The 22,239-nt window shown below is 48.7% G+C and overlaps 1 protein-coding gene across 1 annotated transcript in view; it reads right to left on the reverse strand.

Annotated features, from left to right (window-relative positions):
* Positions 1–1,097: 1,097 nt before the first annotated feature.
* The window catches only part of dcst2 (DC-STAMP domain containing 2), a 137,337-nt gene continuing 116,195 nt past the window's right edge, over positions 1,098–22,239 (reverse strand). The window contains exons 12-15 of the mRNA XM_087985117.1: positions 19,138–19,379; positions 6,763–6,856; positions 5,022–5,282; positions 1,098–1,434 (exon numbers count right to left, since the gene is read on the reverse strand). Coding sequence (XP_087841243.1) covers positions 1,098–1,434; positions 5,022–5,282; positions 6,763–6,856; positions 19,138–19,379 — 934 coding nt within the window. The remainder of the gene's footprint in view (positions 1,435–5,021; positions 5,283–6,762; positions 6,857–19,137; positions 19,380–22,239) is intronic.

Consider the following 22,239-nt stretch of genomic DNA (forward strand, 5'->3'; position numbering starts at 1 on the left):
CCGACAATATCTACTGTGTATAACTTAGGTAAACGTGACTCCCTCCCTTCCCCACCCCGACAATATCTGCTGTGTATAACTTAGGTAAACGTGACTCCCTCCCTCCCTTCCCCACCCCGACAATATCTGCTGTGTATAACTTAGGTAAACGTGACTCCCTCCCTTCCCCACCCCGACAATATCTGCTGTGTATAACTTAGGTAAACGTGACTCCCTCCCTTCCCCATCCCGACAATATCTGCTGTGTATAACTTAGGTAAACGTGACTCCCTCCCTTCCCCACCCCGACAATATCTGCTGTGTATAACTTAGGTAAACGTGACTCCCTCCCTTCCCCACCCCGACAATATCTGCTGTGTATAACTTAGGTAAACGTGACTCCCTCCCTTCCCCACCCCGACAATATCTGCTGTGTATAACTTAGGTAAACGTGACTCCCTCCCTTCCCCACCCCGACAATATCTGCTGTGTATAACTTAGGTAAACGTGACTCCCTCCCTTCCCCACCCCGACAATATCTGCTGTGTATAACTTAGGTAAACGTGACTCCCTCCCTTCCCCACCCCGACAATATCTGCTGTGTATAACTTAGGTAAACGTGACTCCCTCCCTCCCTTCTCCACCCCGACAATATCTGCTGTGTATAACTTAGGTAAACGTGACTCCCTCCCTTCCCCACCCCGACAATATCTGCTGTGTATAACTTAGGTAAACGTGACTCCCTCCCTCCCTTCCCCATCCCGACAATATCTGCTGTGTATAACTTAGGTAAACGTGACTCCCTCCCTTCCCCACCCCGACAATATCTGCTGTGTATAACTTAGGTAAACGTGACTCCCTCCCTCCCTTCTCCACCCCGACAATATCTGCTGTGTATAACTTAGGTAAACGTGACTCCCTCCCTTCCCCACCCCGACAATATCTGCTGTGTATAACTTAGGTAAACGTGACTCCCTCCCTCCCTTCTCCACCCCGACAATATCTGCTGTGTATAACTTAGGTAAACGTGACTCCCTCCCTTCCCCACCCTGACAATATCTGCTGTGTATAACTTAGGTAAACGTGACTCCCTCCCTTCCCCCCTCCCCCCGTCAGCCCTATTTGAGTTTGGGCAGGACCAGTTTCCAGTCCTCGTCCATGTGGGTGTAGGTCAGGGGCGTTTGCGCCTGAGCAGTGACAGCGGTGCCACTGCTGCTGGGCGTGTCCACGCGCACGTCCCTCAGGGAGCCAGCCTCACTGCCGCTGTCACTGCCACTGAGGGAGGGCGTATCCTGCCGCTGGCCCCCCCGCCGCTCTGCCCGCTCCAGGTCGGCCACCGTGACCAGGTCCCGGCTGCTCCTCTTGGTGATGAACTCGCTGGGGTCGTACGGCTCCTCCGGGCTCGTCTCCTCCTCCGGCGATTTCTCCTGGTACCCGAAATCCGGCTCGCTCTCGCTGCCGGGCCGGGGTGGGAGTGGGTGCAAGGGGAGGTGGGAGCAGGGAAAGTAGGGGCGGGCGGAAAAGAAATGTTGAGAGATGAACCGTTTCCATAAGTGAAGTTCACAAGGGTTTCTGAGCCATGTTCAGCGACCACTCGCGCATGTTACACAGGAACTGGAGGCCATTCAGCCCCCCCTACCTGAGCCTGTTACACAGGAACTGGAGGCCATTCAGCACCCCCCCCCCCCGTCCTCGAGCCTGTTACACAGGAACTGGAGGCCATTCAGCCCCCTTCTCCAGCCTGTTACACAGGAACAGGAGGCCATTTAGCACGCCCTCCTCCAACCTGTTACACACGAACGGGAGACCATTTAGCACACCCTCCTCCAACCTGTTGCACAGGAACAGGAGGCCATTCAGCCCCCTTCTCCAACCTGTTAGACAGGAATGGGAGGCCATTCAGCCCCCTCCTCCAACCTGTTAGACAGGAATGGGAGGCCATTCAGCCCCCTCCTCCAGCCTGTTACACAGGAATGGGAGGCCATTCAGCCCCCTTCTCCAACCTGTTAGACAGGAATGGGAGGCCATTCAGCCCCCTTCTCCAGCCTGTTACACAGAAGGAGGCCCATTTAGCCATCTTGTTGAGCCTGTTCAACAGTAACTCAATCTTTTTGATCTTTTCCTTCCATTCGATCAGAGAACATTTTTTTTCATTGGTTCCTTATTCCTCAGTTCCCTTAACCCAATTAAAAATGCCTCCATCTCGGTTGTGGTGTTTTTCAAGTGGTTCCAATCCTCAAGTCCATCCATAGCCAGCAGTTTTATTTTGGCGGGGTGGTCTCCCAAATGACACAGTCTGAATTGAAATGTTCTGACCATGAATGGGATCGCATTAGTAAATCGGACATTTGCAAATCAGGGACACCCTGCATTGGTTTTCCAAATTACTTGCCGTAGCCATGCACCAATCTTTCGTGATTAATGCACTAGGATGCCCAGATCTCTCTGCACCTCGGAGCTCTCACCATTTTAATAGTATGCTTTGTCGCTATCCTCCTTGCCAAAATGGACACTCCCATGTTTTCTTACATTGTGCTCCATTATTCCGCTTACCCGACCTATCCCTTTCACAGAGTCGCACAGCATGGAAACAGACCCTATGGCCCAACCAGTCCGTGCCGAGTGGGATGCTCTTCGGAGGGTCGGTGTGCACTCAATGGGCCAAATGGCCTGCTTCCACACCAGGGATTCTATGACCAAGCGGAGGGGCTTGTCAGCTCCTGTGCCACCCTGTTGCTTGATGAGGCAGCCAATGCTACAGCGCACGGACGACCTGTACTCTGTCTGAAACTGTTAAATTCTGAGCGGGTCGAAGGGGGAGTAGAAATCCGAGGCCCTTCACCCCAGGCCCCCATCCCAATGGCTTTATTTTGAGAGGTGGGGGGGGGGGGGAAGGGTGAATCAGTTTATAGAGTCTCGCAGCACGCAAACAGACACTTCAACCAGTCCGTGCTGACTATAATCCCAAACTAATCTAGTCCCACCTGCCTGCGCCTGTCCCATATCCCTCCAAACATTTCCTGTTCATATGCTTATCCAAATGTCTTTTTAAACATAACTTGATACCTCTTCCTCTGGAAGTTCTTTCCACACACTAACCACTTTGTATAATTTTTTAAATTGCTTGAGTCTTTAAACCTTTCTCCTCTCAGCTTAAATATATGCCCCCCCTCATCTTGAAATCCCCCACTCTAGGGAAAAGACACCTGCCATTATGTATGCCCCTTGTGATTTTATAAACATCAATACCTGCGCTGCAGTGAAAAGAAAAGAATCCCAACCACTCCTTCGAAGCCAAACCCCTCCGCTGATAGCAACATGCCGGTAAATCTCTTCTGAACTCTCTCCAGCTTAATAATTAGCTGACCTGGGTTGTATGTTTGCTCACTGAGCTGGTAGATGTGCTCTCAGATGTTTTGTCACCATGCTGGGTAACATCATCAGTGAGCCACCAGTGAAGCGCTGGTGTTCTATCCTGCTTTCTATTTATGCATCTTAGTCTGTTGCAGTGGGTGATTTCATTTCCAGTTCTTTTTCTCAGAGGTGGGTAAACGGGGTCCAGATCGACGCATTTAATATCCGGCCTTCAAAGCGGAACTCCATCCATAAACACGTTGATTTGGACCCCATTCACCAACCTTTGGGGAAAAAGAACTGGAAATGATATAACCCACGTTAACGGACCAAGGCACATAAATAAAAAACAAGACATAACACCAGCGCCTCACCAGATGCTCACTGATGATGTTACCCAGCGTGGTGACGAAATGTCTGAGAACAAACCTATCAGCTCAGCAAACAAACTTACAACCTGAGCCACAACCAGAGCGACAAATAGAGTCATAGAGATGTACAGAAACAGACCCTTCGGTCCAACTTGTCCACGCTGACCAGATATCCCAACACAATCTAGTGTCACCTGCCAGCACCCGGCCCATATCCCTCTAAACCCTTCCTATTCATATACCCATCCAGATGCCTTTTAAATGTTGCAATTGTACCAGCCTCCACCACATCCTCTGGCAGCTCATTCCATACATGCACCACCCTCTGTGTGAAAAAGTTGCCTCTTAGGTCTCCCTGTCACCCTAAACCTATGTCCTCTAGTTCTGGACTCCCCCACCCCAGGGAAAAGACCTTGTCTATTCACCCTATCCATGCTCCTTATAGGTTTTATAAACCTCTATAAGGTCACCCACTCAGCTTCCGACGCTCCAGAGAAAACAGGCCCAGCCTGTTCAGCCTCTCCCTATAGCTCAAATCCTCCAACCCTTGTAAATCTTTTCTGAACCCTTACAAGTTTCACAACTTCCTTCCTATAGCAGGGAGACCAGAATTGCACATAATATTCCAACAGTGGTCTAACCAATGTCCTGTACAGCTGCAACATGACCTCCCAACTCCTGTACTCAATACTCTGACCAATAAAGGAAAGCATACCAAACACCGCCTTCATTATCCTATCTACCTGCGACTCCACTTTCAAGGAGCTATGAACCTGCACTCCAAGGTCTCTTTGTTCAGCAACACTCTCTAGGACCTTACCATTAAGTGTATAAGTCCTGCTAAGATTTGCTTTCCCAAAATGCAGCACCTCGCATTTATCTGAATTAAACTCCATCTGCCACTTCTCAGCCCATTGGCCCATCTGGTCCAGATCCTGTTGTAATCTGAGGTAATCTTTGCTGTCCACCACACCTCCGATTTTGATGTCATCTGCAAATGTACCAACTGTACCTCTTATGCTCACATCCGAATGGACTTGCACTAGAAGGTCTCTTTGTTCAGCAACACTCCCTAGGACCTTGCCATTAAGTATATACGTCTTCAGTGCAAAAACCTCAAAAATTGCAATATCCTTCCTGTAACAGGGAAGCCAGAACTAGACACAGTTCTCTAGAGGATGCCTTCTGTTTGACCTGAACATGCCGTACCAGCTCCTAGGTGTGAGCAATGAAAGCAAGCCATCTTAACCACCCTGGCCGCACATAATGGGCTCCTCGTGCGAAAGGTTCCTCCTGACATTTCCGTGGTGCTGTTACCTTTTGTCACTGCGTCGCCCGGGGACTGCGGACTCCAGGCCATCGCTGGAAGGGCCTGTGGACTCCCGTCCGAAGAGGGCAGCCTTGAGAGCGGCCTGCTTCTCCCCGGTGATGGCCAGGTCCTCGTAGAGTGCGGCCCTGATCCTCCGCTTCAGGAGGGCGCGCAGCTCCCTCCGTTCCTGCTTGGCCTTGTCCTGCCGGCTCTTCATTTTTTCCAGGGCGCTGAGCCACAGTTGCACTTTGCCAGAGTCGCTGGAGTCCCTGGGGATGGGGGAGACGGGGTGGGGAGAAGAGGGTGGGGATTTAAGGTTTCGCAAGGCCACTCACTCTGAGAGGGGGAACACGTATGGCCTCTCTGCCAATAAACTTCACATCCCTCCCGCTCAACATCCCTGCGATAGTGTGACATCAGTGCACAGCAAGATCCCTCTTCTTCCCCCCCCCGCACCCGCCCCCTTCAAACGGGCACCAAAAGGCGAGCAGTGTCAGGCGGAGGAGGTGGGTGGCATGCTGGTTCAGCGGTTAGCATCGCTGCCAGGCACTTGATTCAATTCCAGCCTTGGTGATTGAGTGCAGCTTGCGCGTTCTCCCCGTGACTGCATGGGTTTCATCTGGGATCGCTGGTTTCCTCTCGCTGTCCAAAGATGTGCAGGTTAGTATGGATTGGCCATAAGAAATTATCCGTAGTGTCCTCGTATGTGCAGGTTAGGGTGGATTGGCCATGCTAAATTGTCACGTAGTGCCCAGGGATGTGCAGGTTAGGGTGGATTGGCCGTGCTAAATTGTCCCATAGTGCCCAGGGGTGTGCAGGTTAGGGTGGATTGGCCATGTTAAATTGTCCCGTAGTGTCCAGAGATGTGCAGGTTAGGGTGGGTTGGCCGTGCTAAATTGTCCCATAGTGCCCAGGGATGTGTAGGTTAGGGTGGATTGGCCATGCTAAATTGTCTCATAGTGCCCAGGGATGTGCAGGTTAGGGTGGATTGGCCATGCTAAATTGTCTCATAGTGCCCCAGGGATGTGAAGGTTAGGGTGGATTGGCCATGCTAAATTGTCCCGTAGTGCACAGGGATGTGCAGGTTAGGGTGGATTGGCCATGCTAAATTGTCTCATAGTGCCCCAGGGATGTGCAGGTAAGGGTGGATTGGCCATGCTAAATTGTCCCGTAGTGCACAGGGATGTGCAGGTTAGGGTGGATTGGCCATGCTAAATTGTCTCATAGTGCCCCAGGGATGTGCAGGTTAGGGTGGATTGGCCATGCTAAATTGTCTCATAGTGCCCCAGGGATGTGAAGGTTAGGGTGGATTGGCCGTGCTATATTGTCCCATAGTGCCCAGGGATGTGCAGATTAGACGGATTGGCCGTGGCAAATTGTCCCATAGTGTCCAGGGATGTGCAGGTTAGGGTGGGTTCGCCCTGAGGTCTGTGATCCCGGACTCTTTCCAAGGCTGAGTTCTTACCGCAGCGCAAATATTGAATGTTGCTAACAAACCTGACATCGGACTCCAAAACAACCCAATCTTTGCAGTAAACCACAGACAGGGTCCAAAGCCTTGATCTCCCTCCCTGACAATACGAGGGAGCCCCTGCACCACACGGGGGACTGCTCTGTTTCTCCAAGACGGTACACAGCCATCTTCAAAAGGAGTGTTTAGGGGCCAATCACACATGCTGCCTCAGTGATAGCCGCAAGTCTAAAGGAAAACACGTCGGTGATTCGAAAAGCGACATTCATGGTACTTACACCTCCTCATCAATGTCTCCCTGGTATGCCAGTGGTCCCATGCAGATTGAACAGATGTTGTTCATGTGCTGGTAGCAGTCAGTGCAGTAGAACCCTAGAGAGGAAGCAAGCATTGGTTCAAACGAGGGTCAAAGGAACTTGAACAAGAAGGGGGCGTGTTGTGTGTGTGTCTGTGTGTGTCAGTGTTCTGGTTTCTCTCTCACAATGGACCACACAGGAATTGGCCGTTGTGCTCAACTGCTCTCTCTCCCACTTCAGGTTTCATCTTACCGACAGAGACTTCTCTCCCTCAGGTCTGCGGTGGCACACGGAGTCACGACCCTGAGGTTCCCAATCCAGGGACTTGACGTCCACAGAAAAGGCACGCTCACAAAGCCACCCAACAAGTCAAGTTGCACACCTATCCTTCCGACACACGCCCAACGGCAGGAGAGAGACCCCGGTATGGTTGGGTCATACCATGCCAGGGCATCATAGTGGCTCAGTGGTTAGCGCTGCTGCCTCACGGCGCCAAGGACCTGGGTTCGATTCTACCCTCGGGCAACTGCCACCTCCAAAGTTGGAGATGTAGTGGACAGCGAAGAAGCACATTAGAGAGAGCGTGGAATGCGGGGTTACAACTCAGAGAGGGTGCAGAGTAAGAAAGAGAGATCAGAGACAGAGGTGGAGGGTTGCTTTTCAGACTGGAGGCCTGTGACCAGTGGAGCGCCACAAGGATCAGTGCTGGGTCCACTGCTTTTCATCATTTATATAAATTATTTGGATGTGAGCATAAGAGGTATAGTTAGTAAGTTTGCAGATAACACCAAAATGGGAGGTGTAGCGGACAGCAAAGAAGGTTACCTCAGATTACAACAGGATCTTTCCAGATGGGCCAATGGGCTGAGGAGTGGCAGATGGAGTTTAACTTAGATAAATGTGAGGTGCTGCATTTTGGGAAAGCAAATCAGGGCAGGACTTAATGGTAAGGTGCTGGGGAGTGTTGCTGAACAAAGAGACCTTGGAGTGCAGGTTCATAGCTCCTTGAAAGTGGAGTCGCAGGTAGATAGGATAGTGAAGAAGGCGTTTGGTATGCTTTCCTTTATTGGTCAGAGTATTGAGTACAGGAGTTGGGAGGTCATGTAGCGGCTGTACAGGACGTTGGTTTGGGCCACTGTTGGAATATTGTGTGCAATTCAGTTCTCCTTCCAGTCGGAAAGGTGTTGTGGAATTGGAAAAGGTTCAGAAACGATTTACAAGGATGTTGCCAGATTCAGAGGATTTGAGCTATAGGGAGAGGCTGCATAGGCTGGGGCTATTTTCCCTGGAGTGTCAGAGGCTGAGGAGTGATCTTATAGAGGTTTGTAAAATCAAGAGGGGCATGGATAGGATAAATAGGCAAGGTCTTTTCCCTGGGGTGGGGGAGTCCAGAGCTAGAGGGGCATAGGTTTAGGGTGAGAGGGGAAAGATAGGAAAGAGACTTAAGGGGTAACTTTTTCACACAGAGGGTGGTACGTGTATGGAATGAGCTGCCAGAGGAAGTGGTGGAGGCCGGTACAATGACAGCACTTAAAAGGCATCTGGATGGGGACATGAATAGGAAGGGTTTGGAGGGATATGAGCCAAGTGCTGGCAATTTCTGGCTGTAACAGGCTGCTCCTTTTCTGAGATATTTTAGGTGTTCGAGGTGATTTCCTCGAATTCCAGGAACAGCAACTTTTTATACGCTGTTGCATTGTTTTCGAATTTTGAAAAACTAAAGTCAAAACAACAGCGGTTTTAAACAGGAGAAAGACAGACAAAAGCAAGCACATGGTCTGTAAGGGAGAGAGAGAGAAAGAAACCCACACTGCTCACTGACACAGCAGTGAGCCTGCGCAGTTACTGCCTTTGCTGTTTGAATCCATCTATCGCTGGACATCGGAGTGTGTCTAGGATAACTTAACGAGCAGCGAAATTCACAACTGATCTTGGAGGAACCTGTTTGGGAGAGGTCACAGCACAGAAACGGATAAGTAAATAGTTTTAAGTATAGCCTTGCTATAAATCCATGATATTGAGTAGAGTGGGTTCTTTCTTGATTATATATTTTTATTGGGATCTGTCTCTTGATTAAATTTTAATAATATGAAGTGAAAGTGGGTACTGCAGATGCTGGAGCTTAGATTCAAGATTAGAGTGGTGTTGGGAAAGCACAGCAGGTCAGGCAGCAACCGAGGAGCAGGAAAAATCGATGTTTCGGGCAAAAGCCCTTCAACAGGAGGGCTGATGAAGGGCTTTTGCCTGAAATGTCGATTTTAAAAATATAAGCCATAAGTATGAAGTTAGCCTGGAGCAGCGTTTATTAGAGCAATAAGATGGTGCTATTTTCTGGGTGTGTAGATTGGAAGGAGCAAAATATCCTTGAGTAGAGTAATATGCTCTTCTTGACGGATGTGGGACTTTCGGGATAGAGTCATAGAGATGTACAGCATGGAAACAGATCCTACGGTCCAACCCGTCCATGCCGACCAGATATCCCAACCCAATCTAGTCCCACCTGCCAGCACCCGGTCCATATCCCTCCAAACTCTTCCTATTCATATACCCATCCAAATGCCTCTTAAATGTTGCAATTGTACCAGTCTCCACCACTTCCTCTGGCAGCTCATTCCAAACACGTACCACCCTCTGCGTGAAAAAGTTACCTCTTAGGTCTCTTGTATATCTTTCCCCTCTCACCATAAACCTATGCCCTCTAGTTCTGGACTCCCCGACCCCCAAGGAAAAGATTATGTCTATTTATCCTATCCATGCTCCTCATAATTTTGTAAACCTCTATAAGGTCACCCCTCAGCCTCCAACGCTCCAGGGAAAACAGTCCCAGCCTGTTCAGCCTCTCCCTGTAGCTCAAACCCTCCAACCCTGGCAACATTCTTGTAAATCTTTTCTGAACCCTTTCAAGTTTCACAACATCTTTCTGATAGGAAGGAGACCAGAATTGCACGCAATATTCCAACAGTGGCCTAACCAATGTCCTGTACAGCCGCAACAGGACCTCCCAACTCCTGTACTCAATACTCTGACCAATAAAGGAAAGCATACCAAACGCCTTCTTCACTATCCTATCTACCTGCGACTCCACTTTCAAGGAGCTATGAACCTGCACTCCAAGGTCTCTTTGTTCAGCAACACTCCCTAGGACCTTACCATTAAGTGTATAAATCCTGCTAAGATTTGCTTTCCCAAAATGCAGCACCTCACATTTATCTGAATTAAACTCCATCTGCCACTTCTCAGCCCATTGGCCCACCTGGTCCAGATCCTGTTGTAATCTGAGGTAACCCTCTTCGCTGTCCACTACACCTCCGATTTTGGTGTCATCTGCAAACTTACTAACTGTACCTCTTATGCTCACATCCAAATCATTATGTAAATGACTAAAAGTAGAGGACCCAGCACCGATCCTTGTGGCACTCCACTGGTCATAGGCCTCCAGTCTGAAAAACAACTCTCCATCACCACCCTCTGTCTTCTACCTTTGAGCCAGTTCTGTATCCAAATGGCTAGTTCTCCCTGTATTCCATGAGATCTAACCTTGCTAACCAGTCTCCCATGGGGAACCTTGTCGAACGCCTTACTGAAGTCCATATAGATCACATCTATCGCTCTGCCCTCATCAATCTTCTTTGTTACTTCTTCAAAAAACTCAATCAAGTTTGTGAGACATGATTTCCCACACACAAAGCCATGTTAACTATCCTGAATCAGCCCTTGCCTTTCCAAATACATGTACAACCTGTCCCTCAGGATTCCCTCCAACTACATGCCCACCGTTCTACAGTTCCCTGGCTTGTCTTTACCGCCCTTCTTAGACAGTGGCACCATGTTTGCCAACCTCCAGTCTTCCGGCACCTCACCTGTGACTATCGATGATACAAATATCTCAGCAAGAGGCCCAGCAATCACTTCTCTAGCTTCCCACAGAGTTCTGGGATACACCTGATCAGGTCCTTGGGATTTATCCACCTTTAACTGTTTCAAGACATCCAGCACTTCCTCCTCTGTAATCTGGACATTTTGCAAGATGTCACCATCTATTTCCCTACAGTCTATATCTTCCATATCCATTTCCACAGTAAATACTGATACAAAATACTCATTTAGTATCTCCCCCATTTTCTGTGGCTCCACACAAAGGCTGCCTTGCTGATCTTTGAGGGGTCCTATTCTCTCTAGTTACCCTTTTGTCCTTAATATATTTGTAAAAACCCTTTGGATTCTCCTTAAGTCTATTTGCCAAAGCTATCTCATCTCCCTGTTTTTGCCCTCCTGATTTCCCTCTTAAGTATACTCCTACTGCCTTTGTACTCTTCTAAGGATTCACTCGATCTAACCTGTCTGTACCTGACATATGCTCCCTTCTTTTTCTTAACCGAACCCTCAGTTTCTTTAGTCATCCAGCATTTCCTATACCTACCAGCCTTCCCTTTCACCCTGACAGGAATATAACTTTCTCTGGATTCTCGTTATCCCATTCCTGAAGGCTTCCCATTTTCCAGCCATCCCTTTACTTGCGAACATCTGCCTCCAATCAGCTTTCGAAAGTTCTTGCCTAATACCGTCAAAATTGGCCTTTCTCCAATTTAGAACTTCAACTTTTAGATCTGGTCTATCCTTTTCCATCACTATTTTAAAACTAATAGAATTATGGTCGCTGGCCCCAAAGTGCTCCCCCACTGACACCTCAGTCACCTGCCCAGTCTTATTTCCCAAGAGTAGGTCAAGTTTTGCACTTTCTCTAGTAGTTACATCCACAAACTGAATCAGAAAATTATCTTGTATACACTTAAGAAATTCTTCTCCATCTAAACCTTTAACACTATGGCAATCCCAGTCGCTGTTTGGAAAGTTGAAATCCCCGACCATAACTACCCTATTATTCTTACAGATAGCTGAGATCTCCTTACAAGTTTGTTTCTCAATTTCCCTCTGACTATTGGGGGGTCTATAATACAATCCCAAAAAGGTTATCATCCCTTTCTTATTTCTCAGTTCCACCCAAATAACTTCCCTTGATGTATTTCCGGGAATATCCTCCCTCAGTACAGCTGTAATGCTATCCCTTCTCTAAAATGCCACTCCCCCTCCTCTCTTGCCTCCCTTTCTATCCTTCCTGTAGCATTTGTATCCTGGAACATTAAGCCGCCAGTCTTGACCATTCCTGAGCCATGTTTCCGTGATTGCTATGATATCCCAGTCCCATGTTCCTAACCATGCTCTGAGTTAATCTGCCTTCCCTGTTAGGCCCCTTGCATTGAAATAAATGCAGTTTAATTTATTCGTCCTACCTTGTCCCTGCCTGCCCTGACTGTTTGACTCACTTCTGCTCTCAGCTGTACCCGTCTCAGATCGATCTCTTTCCTCACTATCTCCCTGTGTCCCACCCCCCCACTTCACTAGTTTAAATCCTCCCGAGCAGCTCTAGCAAATTTCCCTGCCAGTATATTAGTCCCCTTCCAATTTAGGTGCAATCTGTCCTTCTTGTACAGGTCACTTCTACCCCAAAAGAGATTCCAATGATCCAAAAATGTGAATCCTTCTCCCATACACCAGCTCCTCAGCCATGCATTCATCTGCTCTATCCTCCTATTCCTGCCCTCACTAGCTCGTAGCACTGGGAGTAATCCAAATATTACTATGCAGGAATAGGAGGATAGAGCAGATGAATGCATGGCTGAGGAGCTGGTGTATGGGAGAAGGATTCACATTTTTGGATCATTGGAATCTCTTTTAGGGTAGAAGTGACCTGTACAAGAAGGACGGATTGCACCTAAATTGTAAGGGGACTAATATACTGGCAGGGAAATTTGCTAGAGCTGCTCGGGAGGATTTAAACTAGTGAGGTGGGGGGGTGGGACACAGGGAGATAGTGAGGAAAGAGATCGATCTGAGACGGGTACAGCTGAGAACAGAAGTGAGTCAAACAGTCAGGGCAGGCAGGGACAAGGTAGGACTAATAAATTAAACTGCATTTATTTCAATGCCAGGGGCCTAACAGGGAAGGCAGATGAACTCAGGGCATGGTTAGGAACATGGGACTGGGATATCATAGCAATCACGGAAACATGGCTCAGGAATGGTCAAGACTGGCAGCTTAATGTTCCAGGATACAAATGCTACAGGAAGGACAGAAAGAGAGGCAAGAGAGGAGTGGGAGTGGCATTTTTGATAAGGGATAGCATTACAGCTGTGCTGAGGGAGGATATTCCTGGAAATATATCCAGGGAAGTTATTTGGGTGGAACTGAGAAATAAGAAAGGGATGATCGCCTTATTGGGATTGTATTATAGACCCCCAAATAGTCAGAGGGAAATTGAGAAACAAACTTGTAAGGAGATTTCAGCTATCTGTAAGAATAATAGGGTGGTTATGGTCGGGGATTTTAACTTTCCAAACATCGACTGGGAATGCCATACTGTTAAAGGTTTAGATGGAGAAGAATTTCTTAAGTGTGCACAAGAACATTTTCTGATTCAGTCTGTGGATGTACCTACTAGAGAAAGTGCAAGACTTGACCTACTCTTGGGAAATAAGGCAGGTGACTGAGGTGTCAGTGGGGGAGCACTTTGGGGCCAGCAACGATCATTCTATTAGATTTGAAATAGTGATGGAAAAGGATAGACCAGATCTAAAAGTTGAAGTTTTAAATAGGCAAGAACTTTCGAAAGCTGATTGGGGGCAGATGTTCGCAGGTAAAGCGACGGCTGAAAAATGGGAAACCTTCAGAAATGAGATAACAAGAATCCAGAGAAAGTATATTCCTGTCAGGGTGAAAGGGAAGGCTGGTAGGTATAGGGAATGCTGGATGACTAAAGAAATTGAGGGTTTGGTTAAGAAAAAGAAGGGAGCATATGTCAGCTTTTGACAGGATAGATCGAGTGAATCCTTAGAAGAGTATAAAGGCAGTAGGAGTATACTTAAGAGGGAAATCAGGAGGGCAAAACGGGGGCATGAGATAGCTTTGGCAAATCAGGTTAAGGAGAATCCAAAGGGTTTTTAAAAATGCCTTAAGGACAAAAGGGTAACGAGTGAGAGAATAGGGCCCCTCAAAGATCAGCAAGGCAGCCTTTGTGTGGAGCCGCAGGAGATGGGGGAGATACTAAACGAGTTTTTTGCATCAGTATTTACTCTGGAAAACGACATGGAAGATATAAACTGTAGGGAAATAGATGGTGGCATCTTGAAAAATGTCCATTTACAAAGGAGGAAGTGCTGGATGTCTTGAAACGCATAAAAGTGGATAAATCCCCAAGACCTGATCAGATGTACCCCAGAACTCTGTGGGAAGCTAGAGAAGTATTTGTGGGCCTCTTACTGAGATATTTGTACCATTGATAGTCACAGGTGAGGTGCCAGAAGACTGGAGGTTGGCTAACGTGGTGCCACTGTCTAAGAAGGGCGGTAAGGACAAGTCAGGGAACTATAGACCAGTGAGCCTGATGCCGGTGGTGGGCAAGTTTTTGTTGGGAATCCTGAGGGACAAGATTGACACATATTTGGAAAGGCAAGGACTGATTCGGGATAGTCAACATGGCTTTATGCGTGGGAAATCATGTCTCACAAACTTGACTGAGTTTTTTGAAGAAGTAACAAAGAGGATTGATGAGGGCAGAGCAGTAGATGTGATCTATATGGACTTCAGTAAGGCGTTCGACAAGGTTCCCCATGGGAGACTGGTGAGCAAGGTTAGATCTCATGGAATACAGGGAGAACTAGCCATTTGGATACAGAACTGGCTCAAAGGTAGAAGACAGAGGGTGGTGGTGGAGGGTTGTTTTTCAGACTGTAGGCCTATGATCAGTGGAGTGCCACAAGGATCGGTGCTGGGCCCTCTACGTTTCATCATTTATATAAATGATTTGGATGTGAGCATAAGAGGTACAGTTAGTAAGTTTGCAGATGACACCAAAATTGGAGGTGTAGTGGACAGCGAAGAGGGTTACCTCAGATTACAGCAGGATCTTGATCAGATGGGCCAATGGGCTGAGAAGTGGCAGATGGAGTTTAATTCAGATAAATAAGAGGTGCTGTATTTTGGGAAAAATCTTAGCAGGATTTATACACTTAATGGTAAGGTCCTAGGGAGTGTTGCTGAACAAAGAGACCTTGGAGTGCAGGTTCAGAGCTCCTTGAAAGTGGAGTCGCAGGTAGATAGGATTGTGAAGAAGGCGTTTGGTATGCTTTCTTTTATTGGTCAGAGTATTGAGCACAGGAGTTGGGAGGTCATGTTGTGGCTGTACAGGACATTGGTTAGGCCACTTTTGGAATATTGTGTGCAATTCTGGTCTCCTTCCTATCGGAAGGATGTTGTGAAACTTGAAAGGGTTCCGAAAAGATTTACAAGGATGTTGCCAGGGTTGAAGGATTTGAGCTACAGGGAGAGGCTGAACAGGCTGGGGCTGTTTTCCCTGGAGCGTCGGAGGCTGAGGGGTGACCTTATAGAGGCTTGCAAAATTATGAGGGGCATGGATAGGATAAATAGACATAATCTTTTCCTTGGGGGTCGGGGAGTCCAGAACTAGAGGGGCATAGGTTTAGGGTGAGAGGGGAAAGATATAAAAGAGACCTCAGGGGCAACGTTTTCACACAGAGGGTGGTGCATGTATGGAATGAGCTGCCAGAGGATGTGGTGGAGGCTGGTACAATTGCAACATTTAAAGGCCATCTGGATGGGGACATAAATCGGAAGGGTTAAGAGAGAAATGGACCAAGTGCTAACAAAAGGGACTAGATTAGGTTGGAATATCTGGTCAGCATAGATGAGTTGGACCGAAGGGTCTGTTTCCATGCTGTACATCTCTATGACTCTAAGTGAAACTAGATTAGGTTAGGATATGGACGAGTTGGACCGAAGGGTCTGTTTCCATGCTGTACATCTCTATGACTCTATGACTCTATTACTGCCCGGGTGGATATTGTGCTTTCTCCCTGTGTGGGAGTCCTCCAGGTGCTCCGGTTTCCTCTCACAGTCCAAAGATGTGCAGTTTAGGGTGGATTGGCCATGCTAAATTGTCCTGTAGTGTCCAGGGATGTGCAGGTTAGGGTGGATTGGCCACGCTAAATTGTCCCGTAGTGCCCAGGGATGTGCAGGTTAGGGTGGATTGGCCATGCTAAATTGTCCCATAGTGCCCAGGGATGTGCAGGTTTTGAGGGGGGGGGGGGGTCTGACTGGGCTGCTCTTCAGAGGGTCAGTGTGCCCTCAATGGGCCGAATGTTTCCACTCTGTAGGGATTCTATGACCAAGCGGAGGGGCTTGTCAGCTCCTGTGCCACCCTATTGCTTGATGAGGCAGCCAATGCTGCAGCACACGGACGACCTGTGCTCTGTCTGAAACTGTTAAATTCTGAGCGGGTCGAAGGGGGAGTAGAAATCTGAGGCCCTTCACCCCAGGCCCCCACCCCGATGGCTTTAGTTTGAGAGGTGGGGGGGGAGAGGTTGAATCAGTTTATAGAGTCTCGCAGCACGCAAACAGACACTTCAACCAGTCCGTGCTGACCATAATCCCAAACTAAGCTAGTCCCACCTGCCTGCGCCTGTCCCATATCCCTCCATACATTTCTTTTCCAAATATTTATCCAAACATCTGTTAAACGTTGTAACTCCATCGACATCCACTACTTTGGAAGTTCATACCATACACGAACCACCCTCTGCGTAAAACAGACTCCACCCCATCTTGTTTTCAAATCTTTCTCCGCCCACCTCAAAAAGATGTCCCCTTGTTTTGAACTCCCCCCCCACCTTGGGGACGAGAGCCTTGTTATTCACCTTACCTGTGCCCTTCATGATTGTGTAAATGTCAGTAAGCTCATCCCTCGACCTCCTACGGTCCAGTGAGATAAGTCCCAGCCTCAACTTTTATGTCTCAAACCCTCCATTCCCGAATCTTTTCTGAACGCTCTGCGCTTTAATGATAATTCCGATAACAGGGCGACCAGAACTGCACATGGTACTCCCGGAGTGGCCTTACCAACATCCTGTACGCCCTCAACATGACGTCTCCAACTCCTGTACTCAAAGGTGTCAGCAATGAAGGCAAGCGTGTTTAACACCTCCTTAGCCACACTGTGATGCAAACTTCAAAGAGTTATTTATACCTGAACCCCTCGGTCTCTCTGCTCTGCAACACTACCCAGGGCCCGACCATGAATTGTACCGTCCTGCCCCTGGTTGTTTTATCAAAATGCAATACCTCACCTTTATCTAAGTTAAATTCCTCCTGCCACTCCTCAGCCCATTGATCCAGTTGATCAAGATCCCTCTGTAATCTTAGGTAACATTCCTCATTGTCCCACTATGCCCCCAATTTTGTTGTCATCTGCAAATTTACGAACCATGGCTCCGATATTCTCATTCAGATCATTTATATAAATGGCAAACAAAGTTGAGTTCACAAAAAGTGGTTTGTAGATGCAGCAGAAAATAGAAAACAGAACAGCCCAGCGCAGCGCAGGCCCTTCGGCCCTCGATGTTGTGCTGACCTGTGGAACCAACCTGAAGCCCATCTAACCTACACCATTCCCTTCTCGCCGATATGCCCATCCAATGCCCATTTAAATGCCCTTAAGGTTGGTGAGTCTACTCCTGTTACAGGCAGTGCGTTCCACGCCCCTCCTACTCTCTGAGTAAAGAAACTACCTCTGACATCTGTCCTATATCTATCTTCCCTCAATTTAAAGCTGTGTCCCCTCATGTTAGCCATCACCATCCGAAGGAAAAGGCTCTCCCTGTCCACTCTATCGAACCCTCTGATTATCTTTTATGTCCCAATTAAGTCACCTCTCAAACTTCTTCTCTCTAACAGCCTCAAGTCCCTCAGCCTTTCCCCGTAAGACCTTCTCTCCAGACCAGGCAACATCCTGGTAAATCTCCTCTGAACCCTTTCCAAATCTTTCACATCCTCCCTATAACGTGGTGACCAGATGGAATTTTGTCCTTCATTGCTAGAGGGGTGGAATTGAAAAGCAGGGAGGTTATGCTGCAGTTCTACAGGGTGTTGGTGAGGCCACACTTGGAGTACTGAGTGCAGTGTTGGTCTCCTTAGTTGAGAAAGGATGTACTGGCACTGGAGGGGGTGCAGAGGAGGTTCACTAGATTGATTCTGGAGTTGAGAACGTTGTCTTATGAGGAGAGATTGAGTCGACTGGGAATGTACTCATTGGAATCGAGAAGGTGGCACAGTGGTTAGCACTGCTGCCTCACAGCGCCAGAGACCCGAGTTCAATTCCCACCTTGGGCAACTGTCTGTGTGGAGTTTGCACATTCTCCCCGTGTCTGCGTGGGTTTCCTCCCACAGTCCAAAGATGTGCAGGTCAGGGTGAATTGGCCATGCTAAATTGCCAGTAGTGTTAGATGTAGGGGAATGGGTCTGGGTGGGTTGCTCTTCGGAGGGTCGGTGTGGACTTGTTGGGCCGAAGGGCCTGTTTCCACATTGTAAGTAATCTAATCTAATCTAATCTAAAAGAATGGGAGGGGTGGGGATGTTATAGAAACATATAAAATTATGAAGGGATTAGATAAGATAGAAGCAGGGATGGTGTTTCCACTGGCAGGTGAGACTAGAACTAGGAGACGTAGCCTCAAAATGAGGGGGAACAGATTGAGGACTGAGCTGAAGGGGGGAGGGCGGGAGTTCTCCACCCAAGGGGTTGAGAATCTGTGGAATTCCCCGCCCAGTTGAGGCTACCTCGTTGAATGCATTTTAAGGCAAGCAGTTAGGGTTAAGGGTCACAGTGGGAGGGCGTTAAAGATCAGCCAGCATACATCATGGAAACAGACCCTTCGGCCCAACTCGTCCATGCCCACCAGATATCCTAAGCTAATCTAGTCCCATTTGCCAGCATTTGGCCCATATCCCTCTAAACCCATCTGACTGCATGGCAGGGCAGGCTCAAGGCCCACCCCTTCATTGGACAAACATATGGGTGATAACGGAATAGTGTCGGTTAGACGATTCTTTTCACGGGTCGGAGCAACTTCGAGGGCCGAAGGGCCTGCACTGGGCTGTCACATTCTACGTTTGACGTTCCCTGTTTCTTACATTCCCGGCGCCGATCCCCATGGAACACCGTTGGTCACCGGCCTCCAGTCTGAAAAGCAACCCCTCTACCGCCACCCCCTGCCTCCGAAACAACTTTGACATTGTGGAACTGAGACCAGTAGATTTTTCTTGGGTTTTGAAGGGTCAGAAACCAAGGTGGGCGGATGGAGTCGCAGCGCAGATCAGCCCATGGCACGATCGAACGAGTTGGACGGGTTGAGTGGCCTCCTGTTCTGAGCCCTCTTTCGCTGCCCCCCCCCCTCCCGAATCGCGCCCATAGAAACCCAACCAAAAAACAAAAAGTATAGTCCTACCTTTGCAACCGGGAGTGATACAGGAAACAAAGTACTCGGAACTCTCATCTTCAGCAATGCGACCGCAGGCCATGCAGTACTTCTGGGATACTCCGATGAATGCGGTGATCCAAGCGAAGACTTTGTACCTGGGAAATCCATCCACAGGGGGCAGGAGGTCACAAGCCAATCTGTCTGACGGGGCGAACCATGAACGGGTCTGACTGAACACCAGCAGGTGAGCAGAGTGGATGGATGCGTGCCTAGCGCAGTTTAACATGAACGTGTCATAGAGTGACACAGCACGGAAACAGGCCCTTCGGTCCAACCTGTCCATGCTGACCAGATATCCCAATCTAATCTAGTCCTATTTAGAGTCATAGAGGTGTACAGCATGTAAACAGACCCTTCGGTCCAAACCATCCCTGCTGACCAGATATCCCAATCTAATCTAGTCCCATAGAGATGCACAGCACGGAAACAGACCCTTCAGTCCAACCCGTCCATGCCGACCAGATAGCCTAAACTAATCTAGTCCCACCTGCCAGCACTGGGCCCATATCCCTCCAAACCCTTCCTATTCATATACCCATCCAGATGCCTTTTAAATGCTGTCATTGTACCAGCCTCCACCACTTGCTCTCGCAGCTCATTCCATACACGCACCACCCTCTGTGTGAAAAAGTTGCCCCGCAGGTCCCGTTTAAATCTTTCCCCTCTCCCCCTAAATCTATGCCCCTCTAGCTGTGGACTCCCCCACCACAGGGAAAAGACATTGTCTATTCACCCTATCCAATGGCCCCTCATGATTTTGTAAACCTCTATAAGGTCACCCCTCAGCCTCCGACGCTCCAGGGAAAACAGCCCCAGCCTGTTCAGCCTCTCCCTGTAGCTCAAGCCCTCCAACCCTGGCAACATCCTTGTAAATCTTTTCTGAAACCTCTCAAATTTCACGACATCCGTCTTATAGCAGGGAGACCAGAATTGTACGCAATATTCCAACAGTGGCCTAACCAATATCCTGTACAGCACAACATGACCTCCCAACTCCTGTACTCAATACTCTGGATCAATAAAGGAAAGCATACCAAACACCTCCTTCACTATCCTATCTGCCTGCGACTCCACTTCCAAGGAGCTATGAACTAGCACTCCAAGGTCTCTTTGTTCAGCAACACTCCATAGGATTCACCATAAAGTGTATAAGTACTGCCCTGATTTGTGAGCTGATGAATTTGTGGCTGAAAAGAGACAGAGGGAGTTGGGGACGCCATGTTGGGGTTGTACAGGACGTTGGTGAGGCCTCGTCTGGAGAACCGTGTCCAGTCCCGGTCACCCTGTTACAGGAAGGAGATTATTAAACTGGAGAGGGGTTCGGAAGAGGTTCAGTGAGGAGGTCACCGGGTCTGGGAGGTTTGTGTTATGAGGAAAGGCTGGGGCATTTTTCACTGGAGATTGAGATAGAGGTTTGTCAGAAAAAGAGAGGGGTTTAGATAGAGTTAACAGCTGTTGCCTTTTCCCTAGGATGGGGAGGGTTTCAAGATTCGGGGGCACATTTTTAAGCTGAGAGGAGAGAGATTTTAAGAAGTCACAAGGGACAATTTTTTTTTACATGGAGGGTGGTTCGAGTGTGAAATGAACTTACTGATGATGTGGGTACAGTTACACTGTTTAAAAGACATTTGGATAAAGTACATACGGTGGCACAGTGGTTAGCACTGCTGCCTCACAGCACCAGAGACCCGGGTTCAATTCCCGCCTCAGGCGACTGACTGTGTGGAGTTTGTACATTCTCCCCGTGTCTGCGTGGGTTTCCTCCGGGTGCTCCGGTTTCCTCCCACACTCCAAAGATGTGCAGGCCAGGTGAATTGGCCACGCTAAATTGCCCGTAGTGTTAGGTAAGGGGTAAATGTAGGGGTATGGGTGGGTTGCGCTTCGGCGGGTCGGTGTGGGCTTGTTGGGCCGAAGGGCCTGTTTCCACACTGTAAGTAATCTAATCTAATGAACAGGAAAGGTTTGGAGGGATAGGGGCCAGGAGCAGGGCAGGTGTGGGACTAGTTTAGTTTGGGGATGATGGACTGGTTGGACCGAAGGCAAAAGTGGGGACTGCAGATGCCGGAAATCACAGTTGAGAATAGTGTGTTGCTGGAAAAGCACAGCAGGTCAGGCAGCATCCGAGGAGCAGGAGGATCGACGTGTCGGGCAAAAGCCCTTCATCAGGACTGATGAAGGGCTTTTGCCCGAAACGACGCTTGAACTGAAGGGTCTGTTTTCGTGCTGTAGGACTCTTATGAGAGAGCCCTGGAGAGGCGCAGAGAGAGAGATGGGGGATTGGGGCGTCTCTTACTTTTAATAGCGTTGCAACTGCCTCTCGCTTTCTAGTAATAACTTGTTCTTCTCATCACCCTGTTCAAGACGCACCTTTGAGACTGGAACCTGGCCATCTCGGGTTAGGGACACTACCGCAAGAGGGCCCCTTGAGTGCATCAATATTTTAAGGGCCAGATTGAGACAACATTGTGAATAAAGTGGGCTGCATGAATTAACTGTGCAAGAACGTACGATGCGGGCCACCTTAAATCCTCCCTTCCGACTCAAAAGCAACCTCTTTGCACACCCTTCCCTAACCGATTTTTTAAAACTTCTCCTGGGATGCAGTGGGCTAGCATGAGTTATCCATTTACAGCAGCCTCTGGATCTTGTACAGCAGCAACACTCTGCCTATGCTTTGGGGATGTCTCAGCTGTTGGTCTGGCTAAGTGGCAGGTGAGCTCCATTTCAGCTGCCCTGTTACTGGATTTGACCTTTCAAAGAATCCGAGATTCCCTACCGTGTGGAAACAGGCCCTTCGGCCCAACATGTCCACACCGACCCTCCAGAGGGTAACCCACCCAGACCCATTCCCCTACCCTACCACTCTACATTTGCCCCTGAATAATCCACCCTAACCTGCACATCCCTGGGCACTACGGGACAATTTAGCATGGCCAATCCACCCTAACCTGCACATCCCTGGGCACTATGGGACAATTTAGCATGGCCAATCCACCCTAACCTGCACATCCCTGGGCACCATGGGACAATTTAGCATGGCCAATCCACCCTAACCTGCATATCCCTGGG

The sequence above is a fragment of the Chiloscyllium plagiosum genome, unplaced genomic scaffold, assembly GCF_037043375.1.
Source record: "Chiloscyllium plagiosum isolate Xiang-an unplaced genomic scaffold, Cpla_swu_hap1 HiC_scaffold_50, whole genome shotgun sequence".
Taxonomy (NCBI): domain Eukaryota; kingdom Metazoa; phylum Chordata; class Chondrichthyes; order Orectolobiformes; family Hemiscylliidae; genus Chiloscyllium; species Chiloscyllium plagiosum.